This window comes from Artemia franciscana, chromosome 1, assembly GCF_032884065.1.
Source record: "Artemia franciscana chromosome 1, ASM3288406v1, whole genome shotgun sequence".
In the NCBI taxonomy this organism is placed as follows: Eukaryota; Metazoa; Arthropoda; class Branchiopoda; order Anostraca; family Artemiidae; genus Artemia; species Artemia franciscana.
This window is the reverse complement of record NC_088863.1, coordinates 10,315,696-10,334,101: the sequence shown is the minus strand read 5'-3', so window position 1 is coordinate 10,334,101 and position 18,406 is coordinate 10,315,696. Positions and strand designations below refer to the sequence as shown.

Sequence of the window (18,406 nt, the reverse complement as noted above, 5' to 3'; positions counted from 1 at the left end):
GCAAGTCTCACAAATTGCTTCAGCAGAGCGGGTAGAGAACACGACTATGCTAGCTTTCATCAATGCAGCCGGACGGGTTATCCCTCCTGTTTTTGTCTTCCCTAGAGTTCATGTGAATTGCCGGATGTATAACCTGGGCCCACCTGGAAGTTTAGGTCTGTCTAACAAAAGCGGCTGGATGACGGATGACAATTTCCTCCTCTCTATCAAGCATTTTCAAAGTGAAACAAAATCGACGAAGGAAGATCCTCACTTGCTTTTGATGGATAACCACGGCAGCCATATCTCCGTTGAAATTGTTCACTTTTGCAGAGAAAACGGAATTGTTGTGCTGACGTTCCCCCCACACTGTTCACATAAACTGCAACCCCTTGATATCAGTGTTTATGGACCTTTTAAAAATGGGCTACGTAATAGTTTCAACAAATGGCTTATAGCACATCCAGGTGGCAGAATATTGATCCATGAAGTAGCCGAGCTATCCCGACAACTGTTCCTAGATAAGTTCTGCCCCAGCAACATTGTTGCTGGGTTTCAAAGGCCCGGTATTTTCCCATTCAATTGTCATGCTTTTGGCGAATCAGATTTTCTCCCTGCTCTCGTTACTGACGTTCCACTAGCTGCAACTACTAACTCTACTACAGAGGCAGCAGATCACGGTGAAGTTATCCAGGACTCTGAACCTGAAGGTCCCGCTCCCGGTACATCCGGGACAGCTCCTATCACCCCCGAGTCTGTAAGGCCGCACCCAAGGATTGACCCAACAAAAAGAAATCCTTCGAATATAAGAAAAAGAGGAAAAACCCGCATACTGACAGATACCCCTGAAAAAGAACAGCTGGAAAAAGAAAAGCAAAACAGAGAAGCGAAGAAAGCCAAGAAAAAAACGCCACAAAAGAAAATCACTGAAACCAAGAAAATGGTCGGTCGTCGACAGACCAAGGTGGGAAATAAGCGAAAACCATCAGCTTTCATCAGGCTTTCAGTTTCGGAGACCAGTTCATCAGAACCCGAACTGCCAGATGACATTTGTGATGATGAGTCGGACATGTCACTTGATTTGGGAGAGGATGATGTTGTGGCGAGCGACAGACCGGTTTCTCCCATCCAAATCGGAAAGTTCGTTCTCGTCAAGTTTGAATTAGGAAAAAGCAAGTCCTCGTGTGTGTATTACGTTGGGCTAGTCGAGTCCATCGATAACGATGTTGCTGACGTCAAGTTTTTGAGAAAGATTGGCCCGAAGTTCGTATTCCCAGAGATTGAGGACAAAGCAACGGTCGACAAAAAGGATATTGTCCTAGTCTTACCAGATCCTAGTTCCTCAGGTGGGACAGCAAGATCCATTGCTGGACATGTGTTTTCACGTGATTTCTCAGCCTTTAATATAAAGTGATGGTTAAGTACCAGTACTTTTAATTACTTTTCTTACTTTTACACAAATATACGAAGTTTGTTAACACTTGTGCAGTACTTTTCTTTGAGAGGTGGGGCATGTCCGATCATGCCCCGGGGGTGTCCGAAAATGCCCCATGGCGGGGCATTTTCGGACAGCATGACCAAACTTGGGAAAATCTCATTTCTGAAAATGTGGTTGTAGATAGGACAATGAGGTTGTTGGTGTGGATTGCCAAATAGTTTACCTTCCAAAAGGAAGTATAAACACAGTGATCGGTCCAGTACGGAAAATGACACAACCGAAAATCTGAAAAACGTCCGGAATAGCCCCGGTCTCCCCTATTATACAAAGCATTACTTGTGCTGGATAAAAACAAATGGTTCTGGAGAATCACCAAATCTCGAACACTCGCATGCTTTCCACTTTGAAAAATACATGCTCATTGATCGATTTTCAAATGTTACCGTTAGGTTTTTGAATGTTTCCCCATGCATCTTAACGGGCTATAGGAAAAGAAAGAATCCTTGTTTCAGTGATGAATAATTCTTGCGATCCTTGGTTGTCCAAAATAAAAGAATATTAGTGCATGTATTTTTGTTGCGTTTTTACGAGTATGATAAGCATTTTTTTAGGGGGGGGGGGGGTTTAACACTTAATTCTAGATGCAACCTTGCTCTTACCGTTGGGATGTAAACTACCAAAAAGTAGATGATCTACATTTTTAAAGCCGATATAATTTATGTCACAAAAATGGTATTAGTTAAAAATCAAAAGAAATCAAATCTGACAGCTTCTGACATTTAAGCAAAATCGCCACCTGACTAAATCTAGCGCCTTTCGCTTTCACCCTGTAGCATTTTGCTATACACTAAATTCCACAAATATGCATTAAAGATGTTCACAGAGTAAGATCAAAAATGATGTGTGAACTTTCTTCCCCTTAGTCTTGTCAAATTTTAATCCTATTTTCGCAATTGAAACTTTCAATACCTACGAAGTTTTTCATTTCGCTGATATTTTTTTTTTATTCAGGGCACTCAAATCAGGTACACAATCTTAAAAAATTGCCAACATGGCAAGGAAGCAGAAGTAAATAAAAAGCTAAATTTAGACAAACTATACCAAAAAAACCTACAAAACGCAAAAAAATTTCTCATATGTATTTTTGTTAATTCAGTACAAGTAAGGCGAAAATTTCGGACAGGGAGGCTCAAACCAGGTACCCAAGGGTATGTTGGAAGAAAAGATGAAAATATTTGCAAATTCTAGAACAAGAAGTTTAATAATATTAACATTCTGATCAATCAATCAATCAATATTTATTAATTCAAATTAAAAATAATTAATATTTTTAATAAATAAATTAAATAATTAATATTTTTAATAAATTAAAATTATGTTCAAGGCAAAACCAAACGAACAGGTTTTTGTCAGTTTTAGACCATTTATATTGGTTTATTTTGACAGATTGTGTGACTTTGGGTCCTGTTTCCTGACAAATTCCCTAATTTTACAGGTCTTTCTGAAACTCGGAAACAATTTTACAAAATACAAACGCTGTATTTATGAAAAAACTGACGTTTTGTTCAGCGTGCAGCATAAGGTACTAACTAGCCTTTTTGCACCAACTGTAATACAATAATAACTTAAAAAAAGAGGCCAAATGACGAACCTGACTCAACAATATCATTTCCATAATATACCCATACCACAACCCTCTGCCTAGAAGCTACCTTTTAAGAGTGCATGCCTTGGTTGTACAAAAGTGAATCATATACCCAGCGGTAATCAAGTTCTGCTCAATCGCAGTTTACTTTGGAGATTGCGCAAGAAGTTATAACAACTGGTGCAACTGGGATGGATCAAAAAGGGGATGCCTAACCGATGAATCAGGTGAAATGAAACGATGAAACAGGACTTGAGTTTACAGAAGAAAACTATATCATAGTTAATTAACAACTAAATAACCAACATAATTTAAGGCTGTGTCTGGACTTTGGTTGCCTAGCCATTAAAAGCCAGAGAGTGTTTTTTTCTGAAAATTGGCATACTGACATTTTTGGGTTGGTAAAAATGATCTACATTGTCACGACCTTAGGATTTTTTTTCTCCCTCCCAGCACCCTTAATGTTATTTTCAAATATTTTCTGCTGACTGAAATTAGAGACCCTACCACCAGAAACAACTGTTAAGCATAAGATTGATAGTTGGACAAGGGTGAGTGAAAACAATAAAATGATAAACAATATAACACAATAAAACATATAACGAACAACAATAAATATAATATAACAAAAATGCATACTTTGCCGATAACTGAAACAGGATTGATGAATACATAACGAGCATTCGACTTAAGACTTTCCGAATTAATTTTCCCTAGCTTTCCTCAACATGTACAAACTCTGGTTCAAATCCTTACCAGAATCACTTTACTTTAATCATGTACAAAAAAAAATATGAATACATAAGAGAGAATAGAGGGAAGGTCAATACTGGAAACTTCTTTTAGTTGTAATATCATCGAGAATTTGACGCAAATCCTCTTCCTGGAATCGTCCAAGCAAACTGGGAATGAGTGAGGAAGCCTCTTCTGGGCTATCTGGACAAAGATTCGCCAGCGTTGCCAGCTCGAACTTGTGCAATCTTTTCGACATCAGCAGCCTAAATAACAACACAAGGAAAATTACGAACTTTGAAAGCATAGCTAACACTCGGTGAATAAGACAAGTAACGATGAAACAGGACTTGAATTTATAGAAAAAACTATATAACAGTTTATTAACGATTAAATAAACAGCATAAAAAGCTGTGCCTGGACTTTTGTTGCCGAGCCATTAAAAGCCAAACAGTACTATTTTTCTGAAAATTGGCATACTGACATTTTTGGGTTTGTAAAAATGATCTAGATTGGTCACGACTTTAGGAATTTTTCTCTCCCTCCCGGCACATTTAATATAATTTGGAAAACTCTTCTGCTGACTGAAATTAGACACTCTACCACCAGAAACAACTGTTAACCATAAGATTGTTAGTTGGACAAGGGTGAGTGAAAATAATAAAATGTAAAAAATAAAATAATAAACAATATAACACAATAGAACATATAATAAACAATAATAAATATAAAATAACAATAAAACGCCAAAAATAATAAACAATTCTCAGGGCAATCGAAAAAAAGTAAAAGAAGAAAAAAACTATAAAAACCTAGAGAATAATGTGGATAAAACGTTAAACAAAGAGAATGACCAGAAATATTAATTCAATTCTTCTTTATTTTTCTGCTTTGATTTAGATATTTTGACCAATTTACATTCTTTTACTGAAGAGAATTTAAAAACCTTACGGCTTTTACTTAATCACTTATTAATGCTCAAAATTATTAATCTACTCAGCAACTTAATTATTATTTATTAGCTATTGTTGCACAACATTGTCTCCACCAAAGATTTTAAAAGGACATATAGTACTAGAGAAATGAAAAAGTGATTTTGTGTTATTCCTGAAGGGCTTTGTTACTTAGGGAAGTTCAACGATTGCATCGAACTTCTGTTAAATCGGCAAATCGTACTTCTATCTGTTGCTATGATACTTTTATATAGCCAAATACATAGCTTGATTCAATTGTATTGCCAAATAAAACCCTAATGTTGTGTTTTCTATCAAATGGCTAGAATTACAGCTTTGACATCACTAGGGGGTAGTCCTATTTTCTATATTTATTTAGAGTGCAAGTATGTTCAATGTCCTTCACAGCAAATAAAATGAGTGCTGTTATCACATAATCAAAACACAATAATTAAAAATTACTTGGTAATCAGATAATCGCAGTAAAATATTACAAATGAAAAAAACTACAAATAACTTAGGGATATTTGAAGCTATTCATAGTGTTTAGATCAACAATTTACTGCCCATGGTAAGAGAATTGTTGGCGATTGAAGTGGGGGGGGGGAGTTGCATTTAAATTTTTGTCAGCCTCTACCTCCCCGCAGATCTTGAGAAATACCAGTTTACTGGTATTTCTATTAAAATATGTTCTCTTAGTATTTCCACTGAATAAAATAATGAAATTGCCGCCCGACTTACCTCCTCCCTCCCCACCATGAATTGACGCCATTTTGGTAATTGAAGCCCTATGAACTGTTTCATAGAGACTTAATGAATTTAGAAGGTTTTATATGTTAATTCCCTTTCCAAGCTTTACGATTATTGAAGTTATGGCGATAAGATGGTGAACGCAGTAAAAATATAAAAAAATAGAATAGCCAAGACCCCGGGAGAATATATATATATATATATATATATATATATATATATATATATATATATATATATATATATATATATATTTACAGTTAAAATAGTCTGGAAGAAAAAGAAGATAAGATTGCAAGCCAAAATAATAATATTAAGCTAAGGTAATAACAAATAAGGTTCTGAAGCTAGGGTGCTTCGAAAGGCAGAATTTGCTAAATGTTTTCCAGGGAAATTATTAAAGGATAGTCGTAGATGCCCATTTGACTGACTTTAGGTCAAACAACAAGCGGCTAAAAATATGGTCCGATTCCGCTTTCTATAGCTGATAGATTGAGCAGATTTATGGTGAAAGGATGATCAGTTTTAAACATATTTGACGTGGTAATTGTTTTTAACCCTCCCACTTAAAATTCCTGGAAACGCCCCAAGTCACAATAATGGGGATAATTTTCTTGTGGATGACATGAATATTTCAAGAGATTATATTATTTGAGATGTTGCGACTAGAGTAAAATAAAACAACAAAAACCAAACAATTAATGTTATTATAGAAACAGAAAAGGGGGAAAGGTAAACATTTTATACTGAAAAGAGCACTCCAAACAAAACCTGCAATACGTTCTTTGACCTCTTCACACAAAGTGGGCACGGTATTTGTACAACTGAGTAAAAAAAAATCTAGTAGCTAGTAGTATATTCTGCATTTCTGCTACTATTACTGTCAAGTCAGAAAGAAAAACCTTGACAGAACGGGTGATAATATTGCAGTATCTGGACTGTGTGACACTGTCATCCAAAAGGCTTAGGAGGGGATAGCCCCTTTCATACACAGAATCAATTCTGTTCGTTTTAAGTTTTAATGTCGCTCCTTACTTTCAGTTAAAAAACTTGTTTTCTTTTATTTAATATAACCAAAAATCCTTAGAATAATATTTAAAGATTGAAACTCTAATAGGATTGAAACTTTTTTATCAGCATCTGATACTAGAATCTTAGGTTTATATGAAATTTTTAAATGAGTTTTCAATTGAAAGTATTTTTATTGAAGAGTGTATTTTTTTTCTTGTTGTACGGAGTAGACAAAAAGAAGGTTGGTCCTGGTGTTTTAATTAAAAGTTGCATACCAGCTCCAAAAAGGCTACAATTTTTATTCTAGCCTTTTTCTGTCCCAATAAAACGGTGACATTAACCTTAAGCAGCTATATAATGGTGATACCATGCGAATTGAAGCATGGAATAGTAGTCATAATAAGTCCTGGGGGATGTAGGAGGAGCGTGCACGGCTGTGTTGGCCTCAGGTGGCTCAGTGCTGCAACAGGTTGTTGTTGGTAGTAGAGGTAATAGTATTTATAAATTAAACAGTAACCCTTTTTAAAAAAAAGACATGCATAAACTTACTGACGAACAGCAGTAATAGTTTCTCTATTTTTGAATTTACTAAAGCGTTGTGTGTAAGCAAGGGTTTTTAGAAAGGTCTCAGAGAGTTCTTGTTCTTCTTCTTCGCTTTCATTCTGAGATTTTCGGTACTCCAATAATGTATGAACTTCCGATAACATCAGCGTTTCTGCATTCTCAAATTCTAAAAATGGAATAAAAGAGGAATACAATTGGGTGTGAAACCACTGTTGGGTCATAATGTATAAGATAATCTCTGTTATGACACTTATGCAGATAATTGCAAGACTGGATAGGCATACCTTTTTTAGTTCTGGTCCTGTGGCTGTTCAAAATTCCGATTGACTATTTTATATCAAACAAGAGAAATCTGAAATTGTCCCTCTTTGGAACCTAATTTATATCTTCCTTTGGAACCAAATGTTTTCATTGCCTGTCAGAACTAAACCTCTGATGCCTAATCCGCGTAAAATGACGTAGCAACTGTGACCACTGGATCACAGGTGTGGAGCAACACAATCGACAATGTCGTTGGCATTATATGAGACTCAAACCGTCAAAAGGTATAATAAAATCCCTAGCTCACATATAATAGGTAACTTATAAGAGTGGAAACTGGCACTAGTGTCGACAAAAACTATCAACGCCATCCAGCATCTGCTGACACTAGGCATTTTTCAAGCTTTACAATCGTTTTTACGCCAGGAACTGAGATCATTCACTTATTACTACCCTAATTTTCACAATTACAGTAATTGAATTAATTATTCTCTTTATTACGCTAAAAATGTCGAGTTTCACCAAATGCTAGATGGCGTTGAATTTTTTGGTAAACATTAGTGCAAGTTACCACTCTTATGAGTCACCCATATTCTTTGACTTACATCACCAAAACGTAAAATAAAATTCCTAGCTGCTAATCTCGACCAAGTTTAATTATAGATAGGCTAAAGAATAAAAAACGTAACCTGTTCAGGCCTTCTTCAATGAGCTCAGATACAACAAAATTAGCTATTGACGAACTTGCAAAAAGTCGGGTCGCATTCTTTTCTTTCTTTGAGACAACCTTGACCCAAGTTACCTGATATACCGAATGCAAGTGCTTCATAGTAATAAGAAATTATTACTGTGACCTCTTAGCTGAATTGTTATGTTATTTTTTGTTTGTTCCTTTGCTCAGTCTTTGTGAAAAACAGATCTTTCAGAAAAGAAGAGGTTTCTTCAATCAAGCATAATAAAATGCAAGTGTAAAATCATTGCTAGAGAAAAAGAACAATGTTAATTAAAATGGTCTCAATTAGTGATAGCCTTAATTTAAATGGAGTTTATTTTTTCAAACAGTCCGAGGTAACGATAAGCATACGACACGCTCAACAACAGCCGAAACTCTAAGAAATAGAGTCTTAATAACAATAGACAGGCCGTCATGTACGGGGGTGAGAGGGGGGCGCTCCCCCCAATGTTTTTGGTCACTTGGTAAAAAAAATAAGTTGGTAAAATTATTTGTTAGATTCAATAAAGACAACGAAAGAGTGACATGTCGTCTCCAGAAATTTTCAACTTGGTCGGTAAACGCAGGAGTTTTACCGACTCCTGCCGTGGTTTTACAGATGATGCCACAACTTTCCATTGGGCTAAATAAACAGCATTAAAGCAGTGGCATGGCATGCATCAAAATCTAAATTTCGGTTGGTAAATGCAGCAGTTTTACCAACTCATGAAGTGATTTTACGTACAGTATTCGAAACGGACATTATGCTAATTATTAACAAAAAAAAACAGTCGGTAAATATGACCAGTCAGTCTGTAAAATCTCTTGCCCCCCCCCAACATTTTGGCTAGTAACGACACTGACAATAGATACATCAAAAGAATCGAATTTTGATGCTGATTCGAAATATATGAAATTAATTGATTTCAATGTTACCCATCAAAAAGCCTGAACAAATTTGCACAATTTCTGAAAAGGGGGAGAAAGCCTCCCAAAATATCAAAGTTAGGCTAGGCTACGTCAATTGGGAAAGCTACATTTCTGGAGCCCCATAATGATAAATTGTTTCATTCATATTCTGTTGATTTTTAACCTACGTTCTTTATTTCTTAAATTGGCGGGCACTTGCAAGAAAAATATCAAAATAAATAAAAATGAAGACCTTCTTCAGTAAAAATTGACTTCCAAGTTTTTCCTAATTTTCTAAAGACGTATATTGTTGTGTAACAATTTAAGAATTATATAATTTTTATCTTCCTAATGTCTTCAATAACCAAGTTTTGGATGCTCAAGACCAATGCCCTCCGTCTCTGAGTATGTCATAATCCAATCTGGCTCTAGTATCAATCTGGCATACAGATGACGTTTTGAACCTTAGCCATACCCTTCAGAGAATAAAAGATATATTTGTCACACCTCAGCAGAAGAATCTTAAACTTGGCTGTCGTTCCAATTCTGGCAAGTCATATTAACTTGAAAGGTGAGATACCGTCCTTTATAGCCCTTGGCGATACCACCGCTAGAGCCGTTGAACACCTCGCTTATTTGAGTCTTCCCACTGGATCCTAGATGCGTCACACTTGATCCCTTCTCCTAAACATCTGGGTCCATGACACATATGGCATCTCCATGACACATCTGATTCTAGCGCATTGATCATTCCAGCAAAATTTCGATTCAACTGCTAGCTGTTAGCTAACCTTTTCAATGCGGTAGCCCTCTCTCACATCTAGAATATTACCCCATTTCGGAAGCTGTGAACTAGAACTGACTGAAAATTTGGTCCGTTTTCTTTCAGTTCACTAAATATTTACTCCTGTTGCCACCTTGGCATCAGAATCCTCCACTGATTAGAAAATTTAGAAGTCGCTGACCCTGATCTTGCAATTTCAAAATTAACTAGACCTACGTTGCCCGGGCAACATAAAGTGTTGCGGCAACCTTTGTCCGGCTTCGCCGACTAAAGTGTTACGAGAGTAACAATAGTATCGAAAGAAGGGACTAAATTGACTTTGCAGCCAGTTGAACTTTATCCTTTTCAATCGTAGACGACGTGACGGATGAAAACTCGGAACAATACCTTATATAATCTAGTTGGTATTATAAAGCTATCCCTAACTTTTCAGGATCAAAATACCATAGATGACATTCTGTTGATTATTACGAAACTATCTCATTGTTTTACATTCTCGTTTGTGCTTGTTTCTTCACTATCGGTTAAATGATGAAGTTGTCAGCCTATCGAAGTTTTTAAAGCGGTATGTTCAAACAAGAACGCAATCAGTTATCACATGACCAAAGGCTATTCCTCAGCATTGAAAAAACAACAACTACAAAATAATATCCAAAGAAAGGACTAAATTGACTTTGAAGCCAATTGAACTTTATCCTTTTCAATCGTAGACATCGTGACGGATGAAAACTTGGAACAATATCTTATATAATCTAGTTGGTATTATAAAGCTATCCGTAACTTTTAAAGATTAAAATACCATAGGTGACACTAATTATTACGAATCTACCTCAACGTTTTACGTTATTGTTTGTACCCGTTGCGTAAACACTTAATTCTATCAGATACAATGTGCACCAATTTGCATAAATTTCTAGCCCAAAGTGAACAGATTCTTATTTACAAGTCCCTCTCCCGTGATAGACATCAAGTTCAGAGGAAACAAATAAATGGGTACACGAACTAGCAAAAGCTTCAAACCCCTCATCGCTGAAGATGACTGTAGCCCAACAGCCGATTACTACTTACAAGTCCCCAACATGTCTTACCACTGGAACCAAATTGGTTTTACCATCAAATACACCGGAAACAAATAATGGGTACACCAACTAGCAAAAGTGGCAAACCCCTCATTGCCGAATATGATTATGAGCTAACAGCCGTTTCTCGCCCAAAGTGAACCGATTCTTACTTATAAGTCCCTCTCCCGTGATAGGCATAAAGTTCACTGGAAACAAGTAAATGGGTACACCAACTAGCATAGTTGTAAACCCCTCATCGCTGAAGTTGACTGTAGCCTAACAGCAGATTATTAATTACAAGTGTCCTAAATGTCTTACCACTGGAACCAAATTGGTTTTACCATCAAATGCACTGTAAACAAATAATAGATACACCAACTAGCAAAAGTTGCTAACCCCTCATTGCCGAAGGTGATTATTACCGAACAGCCGACTGTTGCTTACAAGTCCTCTATATGTCTTACAATTTTTATCGGCCTAGATTTCGTTTCAGTGTGTACCTTACTACTGAAGTTGTCAACCCCTTGAAACTTTCAAACTCGTATACCTCATGAAGGAATTTTTGTACCAAAAAGATGGATGTCATATACTTTGATCAGCTCATCAAGAGCTATCGATTGCCGTCGAAAAAAATTCTATCTGTCTTAGTTCAAAGGTTGATTTTTTTTTGTCGTAGGCCAACTTTTTAACGTCACCACTTAGAAAGGAGCAAAGGATAAGCTCCAATTTCTTTAGCAATGAGAGAACTTTTAAAGTTTATAAGGCACATCTGATACCATTTCTCTACCGCAATCCCAAGTCCGGAAAACCGAATGATAAACTCAGCTGAAATCACGAACAGAAATGGAAGAAACAATAGATGGCAGCACTTTCGGACCCGTGGAAAAATGCCACATTATTGCTTCTGTAAATTTTTCTATTAATCACTCAAAGAAGATATATTGGCTGTGGGGCAGGGTAACTGCCGCATATATTTAACACTTATAGATTTTAGTCCATCTTCAATTTAAAAGTGGTGCCTGCCTGCTTGCCTGCTGGAACGGAGCTTCCCACTCGAAAGCAGAAACATGGTCTGATGAAACGAAAGCTTAGCTGCACAACTTCAGATACTCCTCTCTGACATAGGGCTATTTAACTCCACTTCACTTCACACCATAGGCTCTGGCTCGTGGACAAGCAAAAACCATCCTTTTTGGCCCTAGGCAAGAGTTCTGCGGAGCTTTCCAAAATGTAATGTCATATTCATCAACCGGGCCTGAGGTCCACACTTTCCGTAAAAACCGCACAGGTTAGACGCTTACCAGTTTCCAGGAATAAGCTGAGATCGGCGGCATAGGAAAAAAACGAAAACAAAAACGGGACAAAATCAAAGTGTTGCTCTCGCAACACAATTCCCAAGCATAATGAAAAACTTAGTTCCCCAGAGAACGATTAGTACCATGCTCAAATTCTGTAGTGTTTTTAGTTTTCGTAAATCTTTGTCATGACCATATTTATTGCATTCATATTTAAATTTGTTTCCAATTCATGCGTTATTTTCAAACAGTTCGTGGTAGCGAACTGTAGTAAGGAGCGACCCTGTTCAATAGTAACGTAAACTCTAAAAAAATGAAGTTTTTTACTGTTTAATAAAGTAGAATTGAGAGAAAGAGTCGAACTTTAGCGTAAAGAGCGGGCGTTGAGAAGGGAACAGTCCCTTTCATACACGGAGTAATTTCTGTTCGTTTTAAGTTTTAATGTCGCTCCTTACTTTCAGTTACAAAACTAGTTTTTTTTTTATTTAATTATCACCATATATCGGTGTCATGACCATAGTTATTCCATTATTTTGTTTCCTACTCATGTGTCATTTTTTTCTTTCCTTTTTGCATTACTCTGTCAAATCATGACATGTGAAAGATTACATGACATCATAACATCTTCATAATTGCACGAACATGACACCATGTCATGTTCATTAAATAAATGTTCAATAACATCGAAATACTAGAAAAAAACTAATTACTTATAGGTGGAGAGACGCTTAAATTCTAGGTGGGGAAGTTCAACCCAAGCTTTCCATTTTTTAATGATTTTTTAACCTAATTTATAGGCTACTTGCTCTTCAATGCCACAAGAGTGGGTTCAAAGTTACCAAAAAAGGGGTCCATTTTGCAACTTTAATTATTTGATACTTTTATCTTTACTTTAGTGACAACAAAACTGCTTGAAGCTAAGCTTTCTTGAGAGTCGACACTTTCAATAGATCATAATCAAAAATTAATAAATCTATATATATAAAAATAAGTTGTCTGTGTGTGGATCTGTGGATCGGGTGACGTCATGTTTGTTCGCATATGACGTCTGAATTATTTCACACTAATACAAAAGAAGAAAAAAACTAAAAAAGGTAAAAACTACAAAAAAAACTAAAAAGAAAAAAAAAACTAAAAAAGCTAAAAAACTAAAAAAAACTAAAAAAAGGTAAAAATCTAATAACTAAAAAAAACTGAAAAAAATAAAAAAAGGCAAAAACTACAAAAAAAATAAAAACTAATAAAAAAACTAAAAAAGCTAAAAAACCAAAAAACTAAAAAAAAACTAAAAAAAGGTAAAAAACTAAAAAAAACTAAAAACTAAAAAAGAAAAAAACTAAAAAAAAGGAAAAAACTGAAAAATAAAAGAGAAAAAGAAAACTAAAAAAATATGAATAAATATATATAAAAATAAGTTGTTTGTGGGTTATGTCTGTCTGTCTGTCTGTCGAGTGACGTCGTGTTTGTCCGCATATGACGTCTGAATTATTTCACACTAATACAAAAGAAGAAAAAAAACTAAAAAAGGTAAAAACTACAAAAAAAACTAAAAAGAAAAAAACTAAAAAAGCTAAAAAACTAAAAAAAACTAAAAAAAGGTAAAAAACTAAAAACTAAAAAAACTGAAAAAACTAAAAAAAGGCAAAAACTAAAAAAAAACTAAAAACTAATAAAAAAACTAAGAGCTAAAAAACTAAAAAAACTAAAAAAACTAAAAAAACTAAAAAAAGGTAAAAGACAAAAAAAAAACTAAAAACTAAAAAAGAAAAAACTAAAAAAAAGGAAAAAACTGAAAAATAAGAGAAAAAGAAAACTAAAAAAATATTAATAAATATAAAAAATATAAATATAAATATAATATAAATTAGCAATCAACAAAGCACCGAGACACAAATGACGACCGGGACACAGGGAGTATAAATGACGACCAGGACTTAAGTAAAAAAAAAAACTAAAAAAACTAAAAAAATGGTAAAAACTACAAAAAAACTAAAAACTAATAAAAAAACTAAAAAATCTAAAAATCTAAATAAACTAAAAAAGAAAAAAAAGAAAAAAATAAAGGAGAAAAACAAAACTAAAAAACGAATGTATATACAGACCGGGACACCGGGATACAAATGACGACCGGGACACAGGGAATATAAATGACGACCGGGACACAGGGACACAACTACAATGGGGACGCCGGGGGGCACAGGGGGATATAAATGACGACCGGGACACCGGGACACAAGGAATATAAATGACGCCCGGGACACTCAAAGAGAAATCACAGACTGGAACACCGGGACACAAATGACGACCGGGACACAGGGAATATAAATGACGACCGGGACACAGGGACATAACTACAAAGGGGACGCCGGGGTGCACAGGGGGATATATAAATGACGATGGCGACTCAGGGAATGGTCGATTAGCAATCACCATCAACAAAGCTCAAGGGCAATCATTAGAATCATGAGGTATAGATCTGAATACGGATTGTTTTCCCATGGACCATTATATGTTGCATGTTCAAGAGTCGGTAAACCTGACAATCTATTTATATGCACAGACAATGGGACAGCAAAGAATGTTGTATATTCCCAAGTTTTACGTAGTTAAAAACATATATATATATATATATATCTATCTATATTCACAGGTGGGGCATAGGGACACAACTACAATGGCGCGTAACTAATATGGCGCGTAACGACTTACGCGCGCGGGGGGGCTTGGGGGGGGGGGGGCGCGAAGCGCCCCCACCAACTAGGTGTTGGGGTGGCGCGAAGCGCCACCCCAACAGCTAGTAAAATAATAAAAAAAAATCCATAAATCAGAGATTAACCAAACGTGCCTTATTGAAAACTACATTATAATCATACTAAAAACCATCTATCAGGAAAACTAAAAACACCATTAATGTCAAATAAAAATCCTAGAGATTCGAAACATTTTCAACAACTCACACACTCCCTCTACAACATCGTATTTTCTGTCACATTACAAAAGCAATGGAAGACTAGCTCGAACCTAAAGAAGAATATCAAATTGGTAGAGCTAAAAGGTCAACCAAAAAGGCGGAGCTTAAAAATTTTAAGATTTCGGGGAGGAGTGAACTACTAATGTTTGCAAACAAACCAATGTTAAGTGTCCATTATTTTGAGAATTGTCGATGCCACATTTAAGAATTTTCTCTGCCGTCCAAACGAAAACTATTACCCAGCAATTTTCCTAATAGTTATGTTTCCGCCGTCTATACAAATATTATTTTCTACAATATCGTTGGAATATTTCTCTAACAAACCGTATGATACTAAAGAAAATCTTGGAGTATTTCAAATGCAGTGTTCAAATCTAGATAGTGCTGGAAAGTGAGAGAAGGATTTGTTGACAAAACACATAATAAAAAAAATACGGTTGCCTTCTCTAAAAAGCAAAGCTTGTCAGTGGCAGAGGTAGAGAAAACAGTCCTTAAAACAAAAAGAACACTTGGCCACCAACGCCAATAATACCATCACACCACAGCTTAGATACCAATATACAGTTATGGAAACTCGATTTATTCTTGGGACACAGTGTGCGGTAGCGATGCTAGCGGCTGGAGACAGGAAACTGGTATTGGTATCTAATTGGTAACAGGAAACTGGTATTGGTATCTAAGCTGTATAAGCAACAAAACACAATTGCGTTCCCGCCTATGGTGTTCTAGTACGATCTACGCGTCGGAGCGCGGGATTGGAGGAGTTGCCAAGTTCAGAGCTCTGTACCGAAAGCTTCTCATGGGCAAGATAAGAGTTTTCATAACTGTATATTGGTATCTAGGCTGTGCATCACACTAAAAAATAAAAATAAAAAAAATTAATATTTCACTTTTCCTCCGAGAACATCATATCAGCATAACCCTCACAATAAATAAATCAATCAAAACTCATATTCTAAAAAAAGCAGTTCCTTAGTGATTTTTCTAAATATTTGGGGGTTTTTCTAAAAGCAGTCCCTTTGGTTTTCCTAAAGCAGGATAAGAATTTTCCATGCCTACAACATACACAGAAAGTTCAGGACTGTTAATGTTTGTTACGTTTACTATATTCGTAGCATATATTTTTTCCTGCCTTGAGGGCTCAAACACTATAACTTAAAATTTTCAGGCCGATTTACTACCTTATTGCTAAGTTTATGGTTTCTAAATTCCCCACCTAGTTATTTATGTTTCCGCCATCTTAACAAAAACTGTTAGATAAAAAATAGATGGAGGAAAAACAAATTAAGGTTGTAGCGCAGTCTTAAAAAAACTAAGATAGGCTACGGTGAGTTCAAATATAAAGCAGGAAACCGTTCTCTCTCTCTCTCTGAATTGCTACCATGACCAATGGAAGCACGATAAACATAATAAAATGTCGCCCATATAAAACATGAAAGGGAGAGAACGAGAATTTTTTTTCCTCAGATGGGGGTCATGTTTGGTATTAGGTCTACTTTCTGCATTTGGCCCAAAAAAAAACTTTGTTTGAACAAACAGTTCGTGGTAATGAACAGTAAGTCAAAATTGACTATTTTTAAGAGTAACCGAAGCGCTAAAAAACTGAACTTTGAAAAAAAAACGTCAGCAGAATTAGGCTTTATATTTTAACTCCAAAGACATTCATTGAGGTTGAGGTAGCTCATCAAAAGCTACGAGTCTGATGAGATTTGCCTGATTTTCAAAAAGCGCGGGGTGGAGACACCCCAAAAAATTCATGGAATCTGAATGAGAGCTACACTATTAAATTCAGCATATACTACACCCCTACTGAAGTGGTTTCACGCTCCTGTCTCCAAAAATGTGGAATTTTGTATTTTCTGCTCGAAGAAAGATTACGGATGCGATTTATTCGTTTTTTATGGCACTTGTTATTAACCAAGTAACATATAGCAATCACATATTCTGTCGGTCTGTCCGTCCCGGTTGTGCTACTTTAGACACTTCCAGGTAAGCTAGGACGATGAAATTTGGCGGGCGTATCAGGGACCGGACCAGATTAAATTAGCAATAGTCGTCTTCCCGATTTGACCATCTGGGGGGGGGGAGTTTGGGGCCCGTTGAATCGGGATAAAATAAAAAAATGAAGTATTTTTAACTTACGAACGTTTGATCAGATCTTAATGAAATTTGATGTTTGGAAGGATATCGTGTCTCAGAGCTGTTATTTTAAATCCCGACCGGATCCGGTAACATTGGGGGGGGGGGTTGGGAGGGGGAAACCTAAAATCTTGGAAAACACTTAGAGTGGAGGGATCGGGATGAAACTAGGTGGGAAAAATAAGCACATGTCCTAGATACATGATTGACATAACCGGAACGGATCCGCTCTCTTTGGGGTAGTTGGGGGGGGGGGTTAATACTGAAAAATTAGAAAAAATTGAGGTATTTTTAACTTAATGATGTAAAATAACGGGTGATCGGATCTCAATGAAATTTGATATTTATAGTTATCGTGTCTCAAAGCTCTTATTTAAATCCCTACCGGATCTGGTGACATTGGGGGGAGTTTTGGGGGGGAAACCTAAAATCATGGAAAACGCTTAGATTGGAGGGATCGGGATGAAACTTGGTGGAAAAAATAAGCACATGTCCTAGATACATGATTGACATAACCGGAACGGATCCGCTCTCTTTGGGGTAGTTGGGGGGGGGGGGTTAATCCTGAAAAATTCGAAAAAAATGAGGTATTTTTAACTTAATCAAGTAAAATAACGGGTGATCGGATCTCAATTAAATTTGATATTTAGAGTTATCGTGTCTCAAAGCTCTTATTTAAACCCGACCGGATCTGGTGACATTGGGGGGGAACCTAAAATCATGGAAAACGCTTAGATTGGAGGGATCGGGATGAAACTTGGTGGGAAAAATAAGCAGAAGTCTTAGATGCGTGATTTACATAATTGGAACGAATCCGCTCTATTGGGTGGGGGGGGAGGGTTAATTCTGAAAAAATTAGAAAAAATGACGTATTTTTAACTTACGAAGGAGTGATTGGATCTTCATGAAACCTCATATTTAGAGGGACCTCGTAAATCAGATCTCTTATTTTAAATCTCAACCAGATCCAGCGTCATTGGGGGGGGGGAAATCTTAGAAAATACTTAAAGCGGAGAGATCAGGATGAAACTGGAAGGGAAGAATAAAAACATGTCTAAGATACGTGACTGACATAACCGGACCGGATCTGCCCTCTTTGGTGGAGTTGGGGGGGGGGGGGGGGGGGTAATCTGGAAAAATAAGGTATTTGTAACTTATGAAAGGGTGACCAGATCTTAATTAAATTTGATATTTAGAAGGAT

General features: G+C 36.2%; 2 protein-coding genes across 5 annotated transcripts in view; one reads left to right on the top strand and one right to left on the bottom strand.

The window, feature by feature from the left end:
- Positions 1-18,406, top strand: part of LOC136025399 (uncharacterized) — a 597,112-nt gene that overhangs the window by 227,342 nt on the left and 351,364 nt on the right. The window lies entirely within an intron of this gene.
- LOC136028786 (DNA-directed RNA polymerase II subunit Rpb4-like) lies at positions 3,886-9,705 on the bottom strand. The gene is made up of 3 exons (XM_065707067.1): positions 9,582-9,705; positions 7,058-7,238; positions 3,886-4,060 (listed from the first exon to the last, which is right to left on the bottom strand). Exons 1-3 carry the CDS (start codon positions 9,703-9,705, stop codon positions 3,886-3,888), a joined length of 480 nt encoding a protein of 159 aa, XP_065563139.1.